The 19,704-nt window shown below is 40.7% G+C and overlaps 1 protein-coding gene across 2 annotated transcripts in view; it reads right to left on the reverse strand.

Annotated features, from left to right (window-relative positions):
- The window catches only part of SLAIN1 (SLAIN family member 1), a 58,047-nt gene that overhangs the window by 22,788 nt on the left and 15,555 nt on the right, over positions 1–19,704 (reverse strand). Inside the window, exon 3 of one of the 2 annotated variants that reach the window (XM_086611538.1) lies at positions 1,382–1,531. The exons of the other annotated variant lie outside the window; for it this stretch is intronic. Coding sequence (XP_086467664.1) covers positions 1,382–1,531 — 150 coding nt within the window. The remainder of the gene's footprint in view (positions 1–1,381; positions 1,532–19,704) is intronic. 2 annotated transcript variants of the gene reach the window in all.

A 19,704-nucleotide genomic window follows, 5' to 3' on the forward strand; every position in this document is an offset into this window, starting at 1 on the left:
CTTCACTGAGCTACCTTTTGAAGAGGGCTCTGGATTCTACTTTTTTCCCTGCATGATAGTAAAATATAAAGTAAATTACAGTTAGTTGTATGAGCTAGTTGTTGCCCAACTTTAACAAAAAAATTCTTCAAATACAACAGTAAATCACTTTCTAATATCCTCTGGTCCACGAGAGGCGGACAGCCTGCTGGGAGAGAATCGCTGTGACAATGGCTCATCAGCTGTGCTTGTATCACAGATGCTTTTGCATCCTCTAGCGCTGCTCAAAGCAGCCACCTAAAATTCATCCTAAACTCAGCTGTTCTCTAATAATATCTCCAACATAAAAGGAGACGCAGGGGATTACTTTGTTTCAGAGGGATTACAAGGAGTAAACGTGTTTGCTTTTTTAAATTTGCAAGTTACAATGGTCCTCAAGGTTTTGCAGAGGTAGTAATGGCTGTGCCCTTTTGGAGCAGCAGTGGGAAGCCAGACAAGATACCTGACAGTATCTCAGCTAGCACGAGATGCCTTCATTTAGGAACTGAACTACATCCCATGGAATGGAGGGGCTTAGACATCTCGCTCACGCAGACACCTACGCCAGGTATTCAGTTTGGAGCTGTATCTCACCAGCAGCTCCCATATTCCTAACAGGGCCTTCTGCACTGATTTTACACATTGTACAGAAAATGGTGCACAGATCAGTGTGACACTGATGCTAACTTCCTTGGACCACACCTGCTCCTGCCAGAAATAAAATGTTAATGCCTCTTCCCCAGAAGATTATTTGCTCCAGCTTAAGAGAAGTCACAGATATACATTGACTCCTGATACCTGCAGCGAAGAAGGAAAAATACAACTCTCTGCAATTTACAGCCCATAGAAAGTCTGTATTTTTTCTAAAACTCCTCTGTCCCCTGAAAATCGTGGCAAACATAAATCTTGGATAGTAGCAACAATGCCAGCTTGAAAACAGCCATGATTCTGCTGGCTATTTTTATTTTAGATAAATTTTCCCTGCAACTTCATTACATTGCTGCACGAAGGTTTATGTAGACGTGAAGAAGGGGCACGGTGGGGCAGAAATGAGCAGTAAAGGGCAGACAAAGCTGGAGACTGTTTAAGCTGACACAGTCGCAACTATACTCTCAAGGAAACCATTACTGAGAAACAGGCTTTGTTTACTAGCATCACTTTCCTATAACATGCTGTGTAACACAGAAGATAACCTATACTACTAGTTAATTGACAAATTTTAGGTGATTTAAAAAAAAATCTCCCTCTGAGACGAGAGTCGATACAATAATCCGAACAGTGCATTGCTGTTATACGCTAGCAAGATTAGATTAAATTAAGCATTTTTGTAAGCACTGTAAATCAATAAAAAGATAAGCATTACCTGTCCGTTCAGGTGTTAGTATTGCTTTACTGGAGGTTTTAGAGAAGCTGGGACTATTAAAGCCATTGGTATATGGGGTGAGTCTTGCAACGGGACTATAGGGAAAAGCCAAGGAGACAGGTGTAGAGAAGAGGTTCCGCCATCGGCTAGCTGTTACAGATGCGAGGGAGGAGGGGGAAAAAAAAGATTTACAGTTATAAACAGAATTGTGCTGTTAGAGAGAAAAATCATCTCATCTTAATCTGTTCATTACACAGGTTTTCCTCGTGGCAAAAGGCAAACAATGGTCAAAGTCCAGCACCAAAACAGAGGATCAGCACAGCCTTCTACATCTAAAAGTGTGCTCTAAAATTCTGGCAAGTATGTTTTGTTTACCATTTTCTCTGTATACACCATTTTGGTGTATATTTATTACATACATCACTGTGTGCAAACACACAAAGTAACAGAGGAAGAAAGACCACTACAGCTAAGAGAGAAAAACAGATTAAATTTGTGGTGCTCTTCAAGGAATTGTACATGGCAATCAATAATCACACAATTGAATTAGCAGTTAAATTATCAGTTACGGGAGTTCAGAGACACAGCAGTAAAAGACACTTAACCATCAAGTGCTAAAAACAACTGTAATCCCACAGCAAGCTTTTAAGCTACTATATTTTTTTATTCTCTTTTTACACCATCAAATTCCTGATTATATAAGCATGATTTTTTTTTTTCACTGTTTTTAGAATAATAGAACAGGGAACCTCTTTTTCTACATATTGCCTACAAGAAGCTTGCAAGGCATCTAGTCTGCTCAGTAACATCCCAAAGAGCTCAGAGTAGGCAAAAAAGCTAAAGGTTTATTTAATTTACATTTGCTTAGCTCATCCAGTAACATATCAATACAATTGTCTTCTGGTTTGCCTATTTTTTAACATGCGTTCAAAAGGTAAAACAAACAATATCCACATGCTCTTCAGAAAATAAATAAATATGAAAGTTGTTATTATACTATATAATGGTGGAAGTATAATATATATAATACATATAATATATAACAGTATAATAATATTATACAAGTGGAAGGAAAAGGCAAAATTTTAAAAACATAAATTTCAGAGAACCCATTCAGAAACAAAGTTTGTACAGATGAAAAACAAGTGAGAGTGTCTCATGTTTATTTGTGATAGAATTTATTTTGTCCTGACAGATGTTATGTACAGTGACACAAGGGGGGGAGCTAGGAACATACCTATATCTAGCTTAGAAATCAATGCTTAACCTTGATGCTTAGCAGGTGTACTTTGCTGTGTCAGATGCTGCAAATCAGTTTTCAAAACTAGAAAGGGTTAAAAGTTCTCAAAAATCTATTTTTCATCACATGGCTCATTAATACAACAAATCTGCCATGTTTTTTGGACCTGTTGATCCAGTCATTTTTAACACTCACAGATATTAAAATAGTATTCAAATAATGTTCAAGCCCTTTCTATTTTAAAACCTTGGTGTCACCAAAACGATTTAGCAGGACACATGAACTTTATTCCTTCTTGCTAAGATCAACACGGAGTGGCCATGGGAACAGCAGGGAAGCATATGTCGTTGGCGGCCTGTTCATTGCATCCTTGCAACCTTTTGGAGTAATTCATTCATCACCAGTCCAAAAAATGCTATTTCCCCTCTATTCCTTTGGCTTTGACTCACTCAAAGGTACCCCTGGGTTTGTAAGGAATAAGCAGCCTTTTTTTCTCTTCCCACTAGTGCTACTAAGCTTGGAGAGAAGGCAACTGCCTGGTTCCAGCACTGGCACAAAGCAGTCTGCTGGGGAAGAGGAGTACCTGCAAGGCTCAGTCTCTGTGGCAGGGAGCTAAACTACACATTAGTAAGATACAAAAATACAAATTTTCATTTTTGCTGTCCTCTCATAATAGAATCATTGTAATTCCCTCTTTTTTCATGATTGTAGTTCCTTCAAGTGTAAAGAAACCTAAAGTTCTGAGATTGTAACTAGGAGCATCATCAGCACCACTTCTGCAGAACTGCTTGATGCCAAGATGACACTGACTTCCAGGCAGGGCTATTTGTCCTTAATGTTTACTAACGTGATAAATTCAGAAGTCAAGTACGCAAGTGTTCCAGGACAAAAAGGAGAGCAAATGCAGACAGGTAAAACTCTACAAACTAGTAATTAACACAGACCACTGGGGATGAGATTACACAAGGAGTTAGTAACTGCAAATTGATTTGAGGCATTGACTTAAAGAAATGCACACGATAGAGTAGATCTCAATATCATATCCACAGCTAATGCTCGTCATTTCCACTAGAAACCATCAGAAGTAGCAAAGGATGGCAGTTGACTGCGATTTTATTTTTCTCCCTAACACAAGATCCTGTTTTGTAGCAGCCTGATCATTTGCCAGGCCAATTAGCTGCCAGCATGTTCTCACCCCCAGATGTGGTCAACCGTACAGCACAAATAAAACATCATTCATTACCCTCTACAATAACCACTGTGAGCTGGCCCACTAAGCACAAAGCAACAGTTATCACGACTATGCAAGCAAGAACCCACATGAAGAATATAATTAGTATTTATGGCAAATCAGATTCCAAACTGCTCTTTCAAATAGTATGTGTTCTCTAGGAAAGATGGAGGAAGAAGCCAAGAAACCCTATCTACACTAATCTATATACTAAATCTCTAGATCTACTAATCTAAAATTATCCCCAATTCTAGAACTTTTGCCACCATGCCCAAAATACAACTTCATAGTGTTTAAGCTTCAGCAAAGGATTGACACTTTTTAAACATTCGATTAACTCCACTGTTTAGAATCAAATATAGAAAAATGTTGTCATTAGGTTTCAAATGGAAGTACACATTGAGTACTCCTACAGTATTAACACAGACAGCAAAATTAGACTTATAGAAGTCTTGTGTTAATGCCAAAACCATGAAAAGGTATGTAGGAAACAAGTGCTACAGATATCTAGGCAAATACATAAATTAACGTAAAATTTGTAAAATCCAAAAATTATGCAAGGGATAGTCATCTTGATAGTTATTTTACTCCAAACTGACTGTGAGACTGCCCTGGTTTGCGTGGTAAAACACGACTATGGTATGCATGGATTTGCTCTTTGTTATCAGTTCCCTGTAGGCTGTTTCCAGAGAATGAGATAACATTGTTAGGATTTTTATTTTAAATCTAAAAGCCCAGCTGTTAAGCTGTGAATTTTACAATATTTGTAGCTGCTTCCTAAAGCCCCAACTCCAGTTGCCCACAGATGAATTAAGAAACTCTGGTACTTTTTGTAAAAAAGGGACGGTTCTAACATCTGCAGCGGAATAGAAACATGAATAACCCTGCTGAGTACTTCATACTGAAGATGCACTGAAGGAAGAAAAAGTATCAGCCTTAGAAAGCAAAGCAGGAGCATCTAAAGAATCATGAAGAGAAAAGAAGCCAAAAAATCCATTTGATTTACTGACGGTAAAGAGTTAAATGCATTAATAATCTGATTTCTTGAAGCGTGACACTGTTGGCCTTTCACACCAACAAAGGAACTAATATTCTCTAACACAACAAGCACAAATTGACCCAGTCAAAGTCTACAGTTAGACCAGAAGGGCCCAACTTTTCGTGTATGATTTCCTTGGTTTTGATAAATTCTTAATAACTAGATCACTGATAATATACTGAGTTACACAATGCATACTGTGATATTTTAAAAATGACTACATAATCAATCAAACAAAACCTTTCCTTTAAAATATAAAATCAGCAACAACTGAGCCTGTTTACAACTTTAAAATATTTACTAACACAACTGAAGGTTTAAAAACTAATTAAGCCCTTATTTTTATAACTTCCCTGGACATACCAAAATGCTACAATAGACGAGAATGGTAATTCACATAGAAAAATGTGAGCAACTACATAAACCAAATATTCATCATACTGACTCCTGTGAATAATCAGCATTTGATAAGAACCGATGGAAAATTTCACATGAAAACCTGAACAAGTAAACATCTAGAGCATTGCATGGCTCAAAAGGAATGGAGCACCCTTCAAAACCAGTGTGCTGTACCATACCTAAAGCAATTCCTTCACTACAAGCAATTTTTCATTTAAGCTACATAAAGTATACAATTTCTAAATATATACAGAAGCATGTTTTTGACAATGAAGATGAAATTTGCTATTCAAATTAATGGGAATGTTCATAAGCTGGGACATGAGGTAAAAAACACGTAGATTCATAGATTCTCATTATGTTGTTTTAATTTTGTGAGGTTACACTGATGTAAAACAGGGACAGATCAAGAATAAGTCCTGTGCTTGATGCACCACATATATGTAGGACGTAACATTAGCTAAGGATATCAGGGTTTCCAAGAACGCAAAATAAGAACATGTACATTTTAAACACCTTTCATTTTCATAACTCCATTAGGAAACTCAGTGAACGTGGTTTGGTGGAGTTCTCTAACATGGTAACTTATTTTCACACTCTAAGCAACACAAACTAAAAATGTTTCTTCTCTTTAAAAACAGAAAACAAAAAAAGTCATAAATAACTGTGTAGTACTACTGACTAACCATACTAAATTACATCTGAGGTGCTATCCAGCTTGTTTATCCACTCAATTAGCTTAAGTTTTATATAGGCCTTCAGGTCAGACTCAAAAATACTTTTTAAGCTCAAGCTAAAAATAAATCAAACTGCATGTATGCGGATATTTGAATATGGGTACTAATTACACAGTCTGAACAAAAACACTCTTTTGAGCCAGCAACTGAAGGAACATTTTACAGTACTGTCAATCCAGCAACTGCAAGTTTTGAATGCACAGCACTTTCCCACCAACACATCTTCTTCAGAGCAGGAAACTCAAACCACTTCCCCAGTGCATCCTGCGTATGCACGGTTGCACAACAGCCACGCTTCAAAAGCAACATATCTCTCTCAGGAGTAAAATGCACAGTCCTGCATAGGAAAAAGAAGTGTTTCCTTAATCCTTAATCACTGGAGAAATTCAAGAATGCTAAAAGGGAATTCAAAACCCCCTCCTTATTGTAGATAAGAATATCTAAAGAAGCTAGGAGGTATCACCTCAGTGAGGCATATCTAATATCTTCCTCCCAAAGACAGGTATTTAACCTTTTGGTCCCTGTAAAACAGTGATTCAGAGTCTGAAAACTCTTGTAGTAACATGTACGTCTGGGAACAGACAAGTGGCTAATGTGTTTGAAAAGACAGACTGAGGAACAGGAGATGAAAGCAGCTCCCACTGCTTGCTCAACAGTGCCGTTGGTGGGACCCTTGCTCTAGAAGCAGGAAACGTGGGCTCCTATTATTCACTAGCCTGAAGAGATGTACTCAGGTCTCTTGAAAATCCAGAGCTCCTGTAAGAACTTGAAGCAGTCTGAGGTAGAAGAGAGGTGCTAGACACTCAACTGCAACCAACGCTGTGGTGCCACTGCGCAGGAACAGCTCTTCTGATAGCTAAGTTTTCAAAGCAAAGCCTAAGCAGATACTGTCTTTTAAGTACCTCAGTAGCTTCCAAACACATGGACCTTAAAAGCACGTACAAACCTTAGGTCTACTCTGCAGACGAGGCGTTCAACTTTTGTGCTGAAAAGAGGACTGTAACATCTTCCAGGGTTTATTCGAACCCAGTGCTTCAAAGCTTTCCTTTGCGATTACAAGTCCTAAAAACTTACTTTTTTGAAAAATTTGTGGTTTATTAGTTACAAGATTACCAGTTTCTGTCCCAAGGCAGCAACGTCATCAGCTCTAGCAACTGTAAGAGCATGAAGTTGTACCTGCAAAACTGGAAGTTAATCTGGGGCGTGTACGAATTGCCGTTTGCTGAATGCTACCGTACAGTGAACGTCCCGGCTTTTCAAGCAGCATGCTCCTTGTTCCAGTCTCCCACAGCCATCAGCCACGGTCATCTCAACAGCTCATTCCAGCACGTACGGTTTCCTAACCACAGCTGTAGCTCCCTCAGCCACCCAACCAGTGGTAGAAACTTTGCCATCAGCACTGAGCCACACTTCATATGCTCCATGCGCATTTGCAGTCTCATCGAATCTGTCATTGCCTGAAACTATTTCCCGGCACCGCCACACATGGCTCACAAAATGTTCTTGGGGCTTGCTTGCTCTTTCTGTCCCTTGATTTCTTGGTCAAGAGAGGCGAAGCATCCCCTCTTCCACAGCTGCAGTGCTAACAGAGAAATCCCCTCAATGTAGACTGCATAAGGGGACTCCTTTCAACAGTTAGTAAATAGGAGTCTCCAAAATACAATTGAGTGTACATCCTTACCCTTGAACCTCCATAATTACACTACAACAACGGAACAAATGCATGTCAACATTTTCCTTTGATTTTGGTTTTCAACACTAAATCCTATGGCTTCTCAAGCCCTTAGCATAGGTCAGCTAGTGAGAAACGACATAGCAATGAAATGGCTTCATTCCTTCTTTTGCAAGAGTGTAATTTCTCTACAAAATTCTAAGTTTTCACAGTGGTTTTAGTAGTCGATATACAGGATTGCCATGTAAAGTAAAAACAGATTAAATACTCATCTAATGCTAATTTAAGATAATAAAAAGCAATCAAGTTCAGCTTAAAATGTCTAATGAAAACTGTTATTATGGTTTGGGCACACAGTGACAGATTAGGAGGACCTGAGAAAATTAATAAAGATTGCCTACTTTCCTCTAAGCCTAGGAAAACTGAAAAATGTTCGTTTTAAGAGTATGTGAGAACTAGGAGCACTTGAAAAGTTTTTCTCCCCTATTCATTCATATAAAGCAAGTCCTTTTTGAAAAATCATAAAAGGATCTAATATTAGTGTAGAATGAGACAGCAGTTCAGCTGGTACGTATTAGTATACAACTGCTTGGTATATAGAACCGTAACGATTCATATATTTCAAGAGCTGACCCAGCAAAAATAGCGTACCTTTTAAAGGAACAATCAGAAAGCCCATCTAAATTGCAGTAGTTTCTAGGGTTTTCAGCTAGCACAGCAAAGCAATGCTATCAGCTGTGGTGCTTGGCATGCTGCTATCGGTGACAAAAATGTAAATCTAAGTAAGACTCAGGAACGATGCACTTTGTCTGACATATTCCAGTTGTGCCAATGATTACCTATCAGTGCCAGCAGGGAAGACATATATTTTTCAAGATAGATGCACAACTACTCTATTTCAATGTAATTCAGCAAAAGGCTGACCTGAAAATTGTCTTTGGACACACTGTATACTGGAAAAATGACAACACTGCTTTCCAAATGCAGTGCACCGCAGACTCTAGCCACCATTCCCCAACTCAACTGAGTCACAAAAAGGATTTTATGACTTCAAAGTATTCAAAAGACTAGAAATGAAATGGAATTGAGAGGTATGAGTTACGTCCGACAAAACTTCTGCAAAAAACAATACTACACCTTAGCTACATGTTTTGGAGGGTTGTGGGTTTTGTTGTTTTGTTTTAAACTTGCCTGTTTTTTTTCAAGGCAAACTTTACCCACCAGCTACATAAACAGACAAGCATAGAGGCTTTGTGAAAAATGTAATTGTCTCAGCATTCCTTTTCTTCCTGTGTGCACAACTGCTCCTGCATGCAGAGGTCCAAAAGCAAATTTTCAGAGCACAGTGAACAGTAAAACTTGCCTTGCCAGCTTCCCTTTCTTGAGAAACTGGCTAAATATTATGCTGAAGTATTACGCCCTAGGCATGACCTGGGGCCCAAACGTCTGTTGCCTCCCCAGCTCCCCTACTCAGCAAGTGCCATTTTATATAAACTGCCAGTCTGATGCGTTTTCATTCTATTTGGTGGATTCCTAACCAGAACCCATGAGCATACAGCTCTCACATTTCAGCTAGTTTGAAGTAAGATAGACCTTTCTGAGCAGAAGACTCATTCTTATGTATTACCACATAAGGGAACCTGGAACAAAATATATAGCCCTGTATTCTTCTGCCAAACTATTGGCATTTGATTCACTACGGAGAGTGTTTACCTCATTTAATTTTAGGAGCCTTCAAATAAGGAGTTAGGAGCCTTCCACACAAGGAATTCTTACCAAAGTGCACTGTGAATGCAAAAATTTACATGGGAAGACTACACGAATTCACAAAAAAGGAATCCACCAAAGGTTAATGAATCACATCTAAATCAGAGTTCACATCTGGTTCAGTCAGTCTCTGAACTGGAAATACAGTTGGGAGGGTGTTGGGGCAGGCATGGATGCTATATTCTCACTCTCTTCCAGCACCTGTGGTGCTTTTGGAAGCAGAATCCTGTGTCACAGACACAATGAAGATGCTCTTATGTGTAGACATCAATGGCTGACCGAGTCACCATGGCATGCAAAGAGAAAGGAGGGGGCACAACCACCTCACCTCCACTTTAAAAGGACGTGAGCTGTGCCTGTTTGTCTGCGCTGCCTACAAAGGCAGCCCAGTGTGACTGGCTCCGATACAGAACTCTGTGTATATTCAAACAAAACTCACTCTGACAACATTCATTACAGGGAACAATAAACAGAGCTTAAAAACAGATTTCAGAGACTGCTTTCAGTTTTCCCTTTTTCTAAGCAATTGAAAAAGACAACTCTTCCAGTGCTAGAGCACTGCAATGCTTGCATCCATCCTAGCTGTAGATATCCAATTAAAGTCGTTGGAACATCTTTCTTGGCAGCAGTTCCAGTTGAAAAGGGAACCTTTGTACCTTCCTACAGGCTAATGCTTTACCCCAGTCCTCCCCATACCATCCTCTCGTCTGTACCGGTACACTGTACCAGCAAGTACAACCATCTTTGCAATACTAGCAAGACTGATGCTAAATAAATCAGATCAATTAGCTAATCTGTATTCAAAAGATCTTTTTGTTAATTTATTCTTTTCAACAAGGAAGAATTCCTCAATCTTCTTAACCAAGAAGATGGAGTCAGTTGTACTAGGGCATTTAAGGGAGAGAAGGAGAAGCAGAAAACAGCAGCAGAAAGGTGAGGCGGCTGAACCCAACACTGTCTCCAAAAGAAACGCACATCAGAGAAAAGCTTCTGCAACGAGTCTGAAAGCCAGTGAGATGAACTCAATGCCTGACACTGATTGCTTACTTACATATACCAGCGCAGAGGAAAACAACAGCACTTTCATCGTATTTTAACAATTAGCAAAAAGGGAACAAAATGGTAGCCATCTTACAATGTCACTCAAAGGGTCAAGAAAGATCTACCACCATGATGCACAGACAATCTTCCTCCAGAAATATCTCAGTCCAGCTCTCGCCAAGCCAGCTGGACAGACCTCCTGCCTCAGTCTGGTCTGACTGCAACTATTCAGGTCTCTGGGTAAGCTCACGCAGCACATACTGAGATGGGCAAGGAAATCATCAGCTAATCATCTCAGCTAGTAAATCTGATGGGGCAGCAACTCCTGGAAGCACAAATGAAGTTAGAACAGGACGTATATCCCTGCCAAGGAGAAGGCAAGTTACATTCCCATATAAAGACATGAGAGGAAGACTCAATCACAGCAACTTAAGACCATCTTATTCCAAATTTAGTGGATCCACAAGAGACTTTTAGGTTCAATAACATACAGCAGGGCAGAGTGTACAAGAGCCCTGAACAAGCTCTGAGGTGGCTGGTGCGTCTACCTAGAGAAAGGTAGGACTGTGACAAGAAACTATTGTGGCTTCCACAATCAGCATAGCTTCACTAGCAGCTAGCTGCACCCAGACTAGTGGGTATAACTGATCTGGTCTCAAATAGTTCAGATAACCTTGCACAAAGCTCCACACCATACTAATGTAGGAGTGGTGGCTTCCCTCCCCTGATGTGAAACAGGGTGTCCTCACGCAGACATTGCTATTGCAGTCTACAGCATGGAAAAGCCTTAGACATAAGCAGAGCTGGATCAGAAGTCATGACACACATATCACTTTAATGTCATTTGAGCACAATGATCAGCGTGACTCACATCTTACTCACCACCTTCCTAGCACTACCTGTTAATCCAAAAGGAAAACATTTTGGTTGGCACAGTTGTGAAATAGTTTACATTTGCCTTTACAAATCACAGGTCTAGCATTGTTTACATGCCCTCTAACATGACCCTTGTGAAAGAGACATTCATATTCTATATTGTCATCAGAAGCAAAATCAGAAATCTCATGCACATTGAGTAATCACGTTATGAAACTCACCCCAATTCATTGAATTCATTACCTTTGGTTGAATTCATTACCTTTCATTCTTGAATTCATTACCTTTGGTAGCTGCTTTGTCTATATTTCAGTGACGGAATGACACAGTACAATCCCACAGAGTACTGTGGGAAGTATATTTTGCAATCACTCAGTGCTGGTTTAAATGGTCCATTTGCTAACAATACTCCACAAATAGCAAAATCAACTAAATTTTGAACTGAAACATGTCTTTTTTGGCTTTTTTTTGTTGTGTTTTTTTTTTTTTTTTTAAATGCTATCTCTCAGGTCTGAACTGTCCTTCCAGGTCTGAGAAATAGTATTTTTGGGTCTCAGGACATCTCTTTACTGCCTACTGCTTGCAGAGCCCTGGCAACCTCTGTCCACCGTATAACTCACACCTTTTCAACCCAGTGGACATTTGCTCTGTAGGGCACCGTGGCATATTTTCTGTAGGAGAATCTGAAGGAGTCAGGTGAATGTCTGCTGATAAGCAGCAGTGAGGAGCATGCTGCTACAGGAGTCACCTCCTCAGCCTCCATAATTCAACGCTTGCAGCATCCTCCTCAGAGATGCCTGCCAAGAGCGCAGCTCTCGCCCAGCTACATGCTAGTGAACAGCAGTTTGATAGCTACCGTGCTAGATTCTTAACATCACAGTTCTGTGGAGCACAGCATTATCAAAAATAGAACGAGGACTTAAATCTGTTTTCTCTGACTCAAAACTGCCACACTGCCATCACCTCTCAGAGAGGTGCCTTTATCTCTAATGGGATGAACGACACACTCATGGAGGGGTAAAGAAGTACAGTCTTGGCAACTCCACCTGAAATCAGGTTGTTTGTAGGGCTTGTATTTTACAGTTGTCCCTGTGCAAAGGTCATATACAGCAATAGAGTGCTGACCAGAATATACACAGTTAACATTTCCCGTTTCTGTATAAAATGTGTTGTTATGTCACGAAGTTTCAGGTCTGCTGTAAAGAAACAAAGGGAGTTTGAAGTCTAAAGCCAGGCCCATAATCTAATCAAGACATTCAACAAAAATGGTAATTAAACAGGGAAGGATGCAGAAATTTCTTGTGCCCCAGAAGCAGAGCCTGCTCTCCCAGTACCAAATCACAAGGATGGGTCGTTCCACTTTGAGATGGAGAGTAGTTACCAGAGTTCCTATTTTGAGAGACACTGCAAACCACTTTACCGAAAGGGTCTGAGGAGCTGTAACTCCACAAACCTTCCCAGGCATGTCTCCTGGGCTGTGCTGAACCTTCTAACTCACCACTCTCGCTAGCTGAGATTCGGGATTAATGAAGAGAGAAACCTAGTATCATATATAAACTTAATAATGCATGTTGGGATGGGGGGGTTTGCTTGCAATACCGGCCCATGATCATAAATCTGTGCACTTAAGTAAGCACTTCATCATCCTAAAAAGTATCTGGTGGTAAAGCTGACTTAAGAGAAATCTGGTCTGCCACTCCTTTGGACATGGTTATCCATTATTCAGGAGCAAGCTTTCAAGCTACTAATCCATCTGGTACACATACTGGGTATGTGACTCTTGTTACAGGTCATCTTTCTCCCCAGCCACGCAGCTCTGTCCCGTGGGGTTACTCTTATGTATGGAGTTTGCCTCAGCATCCAAGGGGAAGGAGAAGCAGTTTCATGTCCCCTGTTCACAGAAGATATGGATCCACCCTTGTACAAGCCATGTAGGTGCAGTGACCATCTTTTTCAGCTGCAGTAATCTGGTAAAGGTAAATTCATTTTTGGACAGTTCTCTGTCAGATTACTCCTTGAACTACTACTTATGACAATGATGCTTTTCTTGGGCATCTCTCTTGCAGCTCACTTAATTCCCCAAACCAGTCTACTCCACACATCCAGTCGATGCTTTGAATTAATAAAGAGCAAGTAAGCCTGTTTGTTGGTGCAGGTATTTTGCCAATATGGTATAGTAGGACTTGCAATGACTTTTATACCACTGAAGAAAGTTGTTCTTTATGTCAACATTCTATAAGCATTGTGATGAAATAAAGTTATACCAATACAAAGAAAACTTTCCTGAACAACCATATGTATGTATCAGGGACTTCTGCCAAAGCAGGTCATGGATTCGCATATTTTCACATTCTTCATGAACAAAACTATGCTACATTCAGGTCTTCGGCGCAGACCTGACCTTCCTAACACTTGCACAATGGCAAGAATATCATGTGTAGCTCCGTAATGTGTGTTAGAAGAAACCTGCAGTGTAAAAGCAAGCTTTGCAAAGTCTTCCTCAAGTAAAACCTCTGACTATGGGGAATCAAGTTCCAGAGTTTTAAACAGTTTGCATTGATCACTGTCAGCCAAATCAAGAGCGTGAACTTACTGTATTTTCAGTCACGTGGGGACCACTAAATACTGAATTTCCACTTATCATCTTCTTAACCTCAAATATAAAGCAGAAGATCCCTCTAAAAGTTATTTGACATTCACTCCAAAAAGCATACAATTAGTAGGTGAAACACCTTAAGGAGCTAATGTAAGGACAATGCACAAACCATGAGAAAGTCAGTTAAAGACTTCCAGTGATTTCAATAGCTTTTGGATCAACATGTTTTTTTTCCTACTACATTTCTACTATGCAAGTTTTCCACTACTTCTATCTAGTACATGAGATGTAATTACAAAAGATTGTCATAACATCATTTTTTTAATACTATTTATTTAGTTACCTTCCCTCCTACCAGAAGACTGGAGATACTTCACTTGATTCTTGTCTTGGGTTAATTTTACAGTGGTCTGCTTTCAACAGAATTAATTCAAGTTTACCTCAGTGTAAGTAAAGGCTGGAAATTAATTTTGTTGGATGACTAAAAATTCTTACAAAACCTATGGTATGGAAGCCAATCTGACTTTTAGCCACACAAGAGGGGAGAGGTGGAGTGTCATGGTTTGATGTGGAGGGGGGGGTGGTTCTGGTGGCAGGAGAGGGATTTTGCTCCCTGCGACCTCCCCGGTTTTGGATCCGGGTTAGGCTTAGTTCTGGCCACCGGATCAGACTGCCATCCCCCTCGGGGTTGAGCCAATAGGGCGCCTCTGCGAATTGCCCTATTTAAGTCAGGACAAGGGAACCGGAAAAGGTGCTTCGCCCAGGATCGAGGAGAGAAGGGAGGAGGGCACTGCCCCCGCTCCCTGGCTCCCGGCCGGGCGGCTGCCTGCGTCGGGCCGGCGCCGCCCACGGAGAATGGCGGCGGCGGAGCCAGCTGGGGAACTCGGGGGCATCCCACTCCCAGGGTGCCCACTGGGCTGAGTTCACCTGGAGAGGACTGAGATCTGAGAGAAACAGCCGCATCGACAGCAGGTCAGTGAGGATGGAGCGGGAGGAGGTGTGCCGGAGCCGAGTTTCCCCTGCGGCTGATGGTGAGATAGCAGGCTGCCCCCCTGCAACCAGGACGGCCTCGGTGGAGCAGCGACCCACTCGCAGCCCGTGGGGAGAAGATGCCTGAGCCCAAGGATGGTCGTGTTGGGGGCACGGCAAGGCAGAAAGGCATCTGGAGTCTTCGTGACGACCCACGCCGGAGCGAGTGGCTACAGCTCCCTAAGTACCCGAGACTGTGGTATAGCCCACACTGGAGCAATCTGTGGGGAAGGATTGTTTCCAGTGGGCTGGACTCACGTTGGAGAAATTTGTGGATTTTTGACTCGTGGGTAGGGGATCCATTGGAGCAGGGGAAAAGGGTGTAAGGACTCCTTCTCCTTTAAGAAAGAAGCAGCAGTAACAGCACGGAATGAACTGACCTGCACTCCCCCAGTCCCTGCCCCCTGTGCTGCTGGGGGAGGAGGTAGAGCCGGGAGGAAAAGGAAGGTGGGGGGGGGAAGGTGTCGGTTTTAAGATCTGGTTTTGTTTCTTTCTGTCCTCTCAAGTAATCGGTTTTTATTTCCCTTTGTCCTTCTAAGTAATCATTAATAAACTGTTTTGCTTTGAGAAAAGCGCTGCCTGTTTTGCCCAGGACCATGGTTGGTGGGTGCTCCCTCTGTTCTTGCCTCAACCCTCAGTCCTTTTGTTTTTTTTTTTCTCTCCTCTCTACTTTATTGGAGAAGGAGAGACTGTGTGAGTTTTAGTTGCTGGATCAGCCTAAAACCACAACATGGAGGAAGAACATTTTGCAAAATGCAGCACCTCCTCCTCTTCAATAAACTCTGTGGTCTGTATTCACCTCAACTAGTACTCAATGTTCATATTTGACCTCCCGTTCTACTTAACCAACCATGATTCTCTCTGTCCCTCCCTGTCACTGAAGGAAGACAGATCTTATGCTCTGGAGATGTCTCGTTTTTTCAACTAGTCCCTGATTTCAAGCCTGAGGTTTAAGATGGCTTAAATGTAGTAGTATGAACCTTAACTTCAAAGCACTTACAGCATTTTTAACACACAGAGAGACATATATGGTAGCTAGAGAAAATGTGACCTGAAAGTTGAAATACAAGGAGTATCATGACATTCATTAAAGTTGGATCCAAGTGGAGGAAGATGAAGGGTGCTTTCACCCTTTCACTCTGTGAGTTCACACTTAGGGGATTGTATATTATCCATGCGGCTGATGTATATTATCCACGCGGCACTGCACTGCAGTGTGTGGATGTATTGGAGCTAGACTCTTTGACATGCCTCTGCATGGTGTCGACAGGTTGTATACATTGACAGGATCAACTCTTAAGGTCCACTTCTGTTTTGATAACACAACAAGGAGGGGTGAGGTCTTCTGTGGGCCTGTATATCAAGGCTACTAAGAACATGAGATGCTTTTATCTTGTCAGCAAGCTGCTTTCTACATAGCAGAACAGTAAGGTTTTGTGTATTTTCTTCACTTCAATCTAAGGAGGAGACCAGTTTTCAAAACCAGTTAACCTAATAGGGCTTTTTTTGTGCAGAAATAAATGTCTCTAATCTCTTGCAACTGTATGTTAGACATCTCTAGTTTAATCAGCCAAAAGCAGTTTTAAAAGCCCAATGATAGCAGTGCATCCACTCTTTTGGAAATGCTGTTTTCATCCCTTAGAGAACAACAGCTGCTTTGTGATCTCTTCAGTCTTTGTGTCTTTGTATTGGTAGGTCTAAGATTGTCAGTGCCATCGTATTTATCTTCCTGTGCATTCAGTACAGGAGCTGAGTCATTGCATTCACAGCAGTGCCACAGAACTCCACTGGACAGCCTCTCTTTCTGCAGCTTTGGTCTCAGGAGTTCAATAAAAGATGGGAGGAAACAGCAGTAAAAGTGCCATTCCAAAAAAAAAAAAAAAAAAAAAGAAAAAATAAAATCACATCAATTAAACCTCTTCACAAATATGTAATAACTAGGGCAAACATTCAACCACAGTGTAAACAAATTTATTTTTAAAAAGCCCACCATGTTGAAACAATGATTTTAGAGGATAAACCAGATTTTTTAATATAGATTTCAAGAAGGGCTCAGCTGCCATTCACAAAGTGGAGGAAGATGAAGGGTGCTTTCACCCTTTCACTCTGTAAATCCACACTTAGGGGATTCCTCTAGGATGAGGAGCAAGGCTACTTAAACCCTTCTCTGCTTGATTTAAAGAACAGGTATTAGTTCAACTTCCCTCGCAGATGAGAGCTCAGCTACTACACAAGGTGCTCTCATGCTATTTTGCTGAAGGTGTCCTATTCCTCTAGTCTATTCATTGGACTTGAGGAAAAACAGAAAAAAAAAATAATCCTATTATCCAGTGGTTAATGCACTACTTCAGAGAAGGTAGCTAGGGTTTTGCTTCAGTTAATAAAGGAGAATTTCATTTCCACATGCCACGCAGGACGTACGACAGTTCTCCCAAGTGGACATGTACTATACTGCTAAGCAGATATGCTAGCAACAATTTGAATCAAAGATGTAAGTTTTTCACCAGGAGAACAGGCGGCTGGAGGAAAAATATGGTTAATTACATTTCCTAAATTTAAAATTTATGATAGCATACATACTTCTTTTTTCTTTTGTACATTACCATCTGCAAGGGAGGTAAGCCTAAAGGGTAAGGGATTGATTCTGTAAATAACAGACTCAAAGTGGGACAATTTCCCATCCTTCTCCTAACAGTATAGGATAATAATTACATACCAGGTGGAATTCAAATATATGTGTCTGTTGGGATATAACTCTCTTGATCATTTATCATAATACAAAAAAGATAATTCCAACATTAACTTTAAACTGCATTTTTTCTAACCTTACTGGTTAGTCCTGAATTTCCCCTGCATCCAAGAAATACACATAAACACATTATATTTCCCCCTATGACTGTATCTACTTGCTATATTTATTCACAGGTCAAACCTCTGGCAGTAAGGTTTTGCAAGAGAGCTTCTCTGTCTATAGTTCCTGACTCTTGACCCTATTCCAAGATGCCACACTCCTTTTTCTTTGGACTAGTACAACCACTGCCTATATCGAATCAGATTGGAAAAGCTAAAAGTCAGCCTCAAATCAAGGTCAAAAGCAGCACTTACCCTCCAGGATCCCTGTGGCTTTTGGATAAAAATAGCAGGTGCCACAGTTACATGCTTATTATGAGAAAGTGTTAACACTATTACCCGAAGCAGAGAAAAGTTACAAAACCGTTCAAAAATAAAAGATACTGTAAAATAGGATTTTCATACTTCTAAAACTCCAAACAGGGAAAAAAATCATGAAAGTTCAGGATTAAGAAACGTTCTGATAGAGGTTTAAGTGACTGCCAAATATAATAAAGTCTTCAGAATACGTATCCTCGTGTAGAATTAAGGTTCAACACCAACCTAAAGTTAAATTAAGAAGTACTAACCAAATAGTTACTTCTAGGAAAATGGGCAAAATGACATATAGATGTTTGATATAGATGCCACTACCATTATTATTATTGTCATGGAGGTCAGGGCTTCTGCAATGACAATTTTTAGCTTAAGTAGATGAGTTTCTTCAGACTCCCTAGAGAAAGACTGATTTGTCCTGGCATTAACTCAGAGAACATTCCTAAATTTAAGCTCCCCTGAGGTGATTTCAAACACCTCGAGAGTCTGCCTAAGTAAACTCCATGTTGCTAGTACCTCACCCCAGAGGTACCTTCACGGCAGCAAGAACTGTACAAGCATTTCATAAGAGGCAATCCTTGCTCCTCGCAAACAAGTAGCACAGGTACAATTGACAGATAAGGAGAGAGGAGCACGAAGTTATCAACTAAGAGTACAGTACAACAGCGAAAGCATGAGAATGGCACAAGAGACAAGAGTCAAAGCACATAAGTTGCAGTGGCACCATCAATACAATTACAACACTGCTGCAACATCCTTCTGCCCACATCTTAACTTTTCAGGACAAAAAGCACTCTCCAGTATCTTTTAAGTATTTCCACCACCAACCAGAACCTATCATGACCACAGTAAGCAGAAATGGGCTTGGACAACAAAGTTTGAGATGTTTCTTCAAGCTTCTCCATAAAAACCGTTTTGTTTCTTCCAAGTAATTATCTCAGATTTATCAGCACCCACATAGGCCAAAAATAATAAAGTCTTTTTTGGACTAAGTCCAACACAACAACAACATATGTGCCTACTTACAAACTGAAATTTATTTTTTTATTTATAAATAAAGATCCCTTTGTGATTACAGTGAAGTATCTCACACCCAGCGTTTCAAAAGATGTTATGAAACAACCATGAGGCACTCTTGACTTTGGCTACATAACTGCGACACATAAAGCAGAAATGACAAAAAAGAAAACTGGTGACACCATGGAGGCACAGGCTGAAGCAGTGATTCCATCCATCACTCCATCCTGCCCTATTTCATGCTGGCCTACAAATCGCTCTCTCCCCCACCTACCCTATGGGTTGGGAAGAAGGAAAAAGGACCATGGAGAAAGTTTGCTAGTGTTTCACAGAGCTACTCGAGGGATGTGGTGGACTTCTAGGAAGAAAGGACCTTAAGGTGTTAGGATGCTGAGCCCAGTCCTCTGTGTTTGCAGGCAATGCCACAACAGATGACTAAGTTGCTACCACCCACACACTACTGGCCACAAAATCCTCCCTTGCACCCATAACAGGCTTAAAATACGTTATGAAG

This window comes from Tauraco erythrolophus, chromosome 1 (assembly GCF_009769465.1).
Source record: "Tauraco erythrolophus isolate bTauEry1 chromosome 1, bTauEry1.pri, whole genome shotgun sequence".
Classification (NCBI taxonomy): domain Eukaryota; kingdom Metazoa; phylum Chordata; class Aves; order Musophagiformes; family Musophagidae; genus Tauraco; species Tauraco erythrolophus.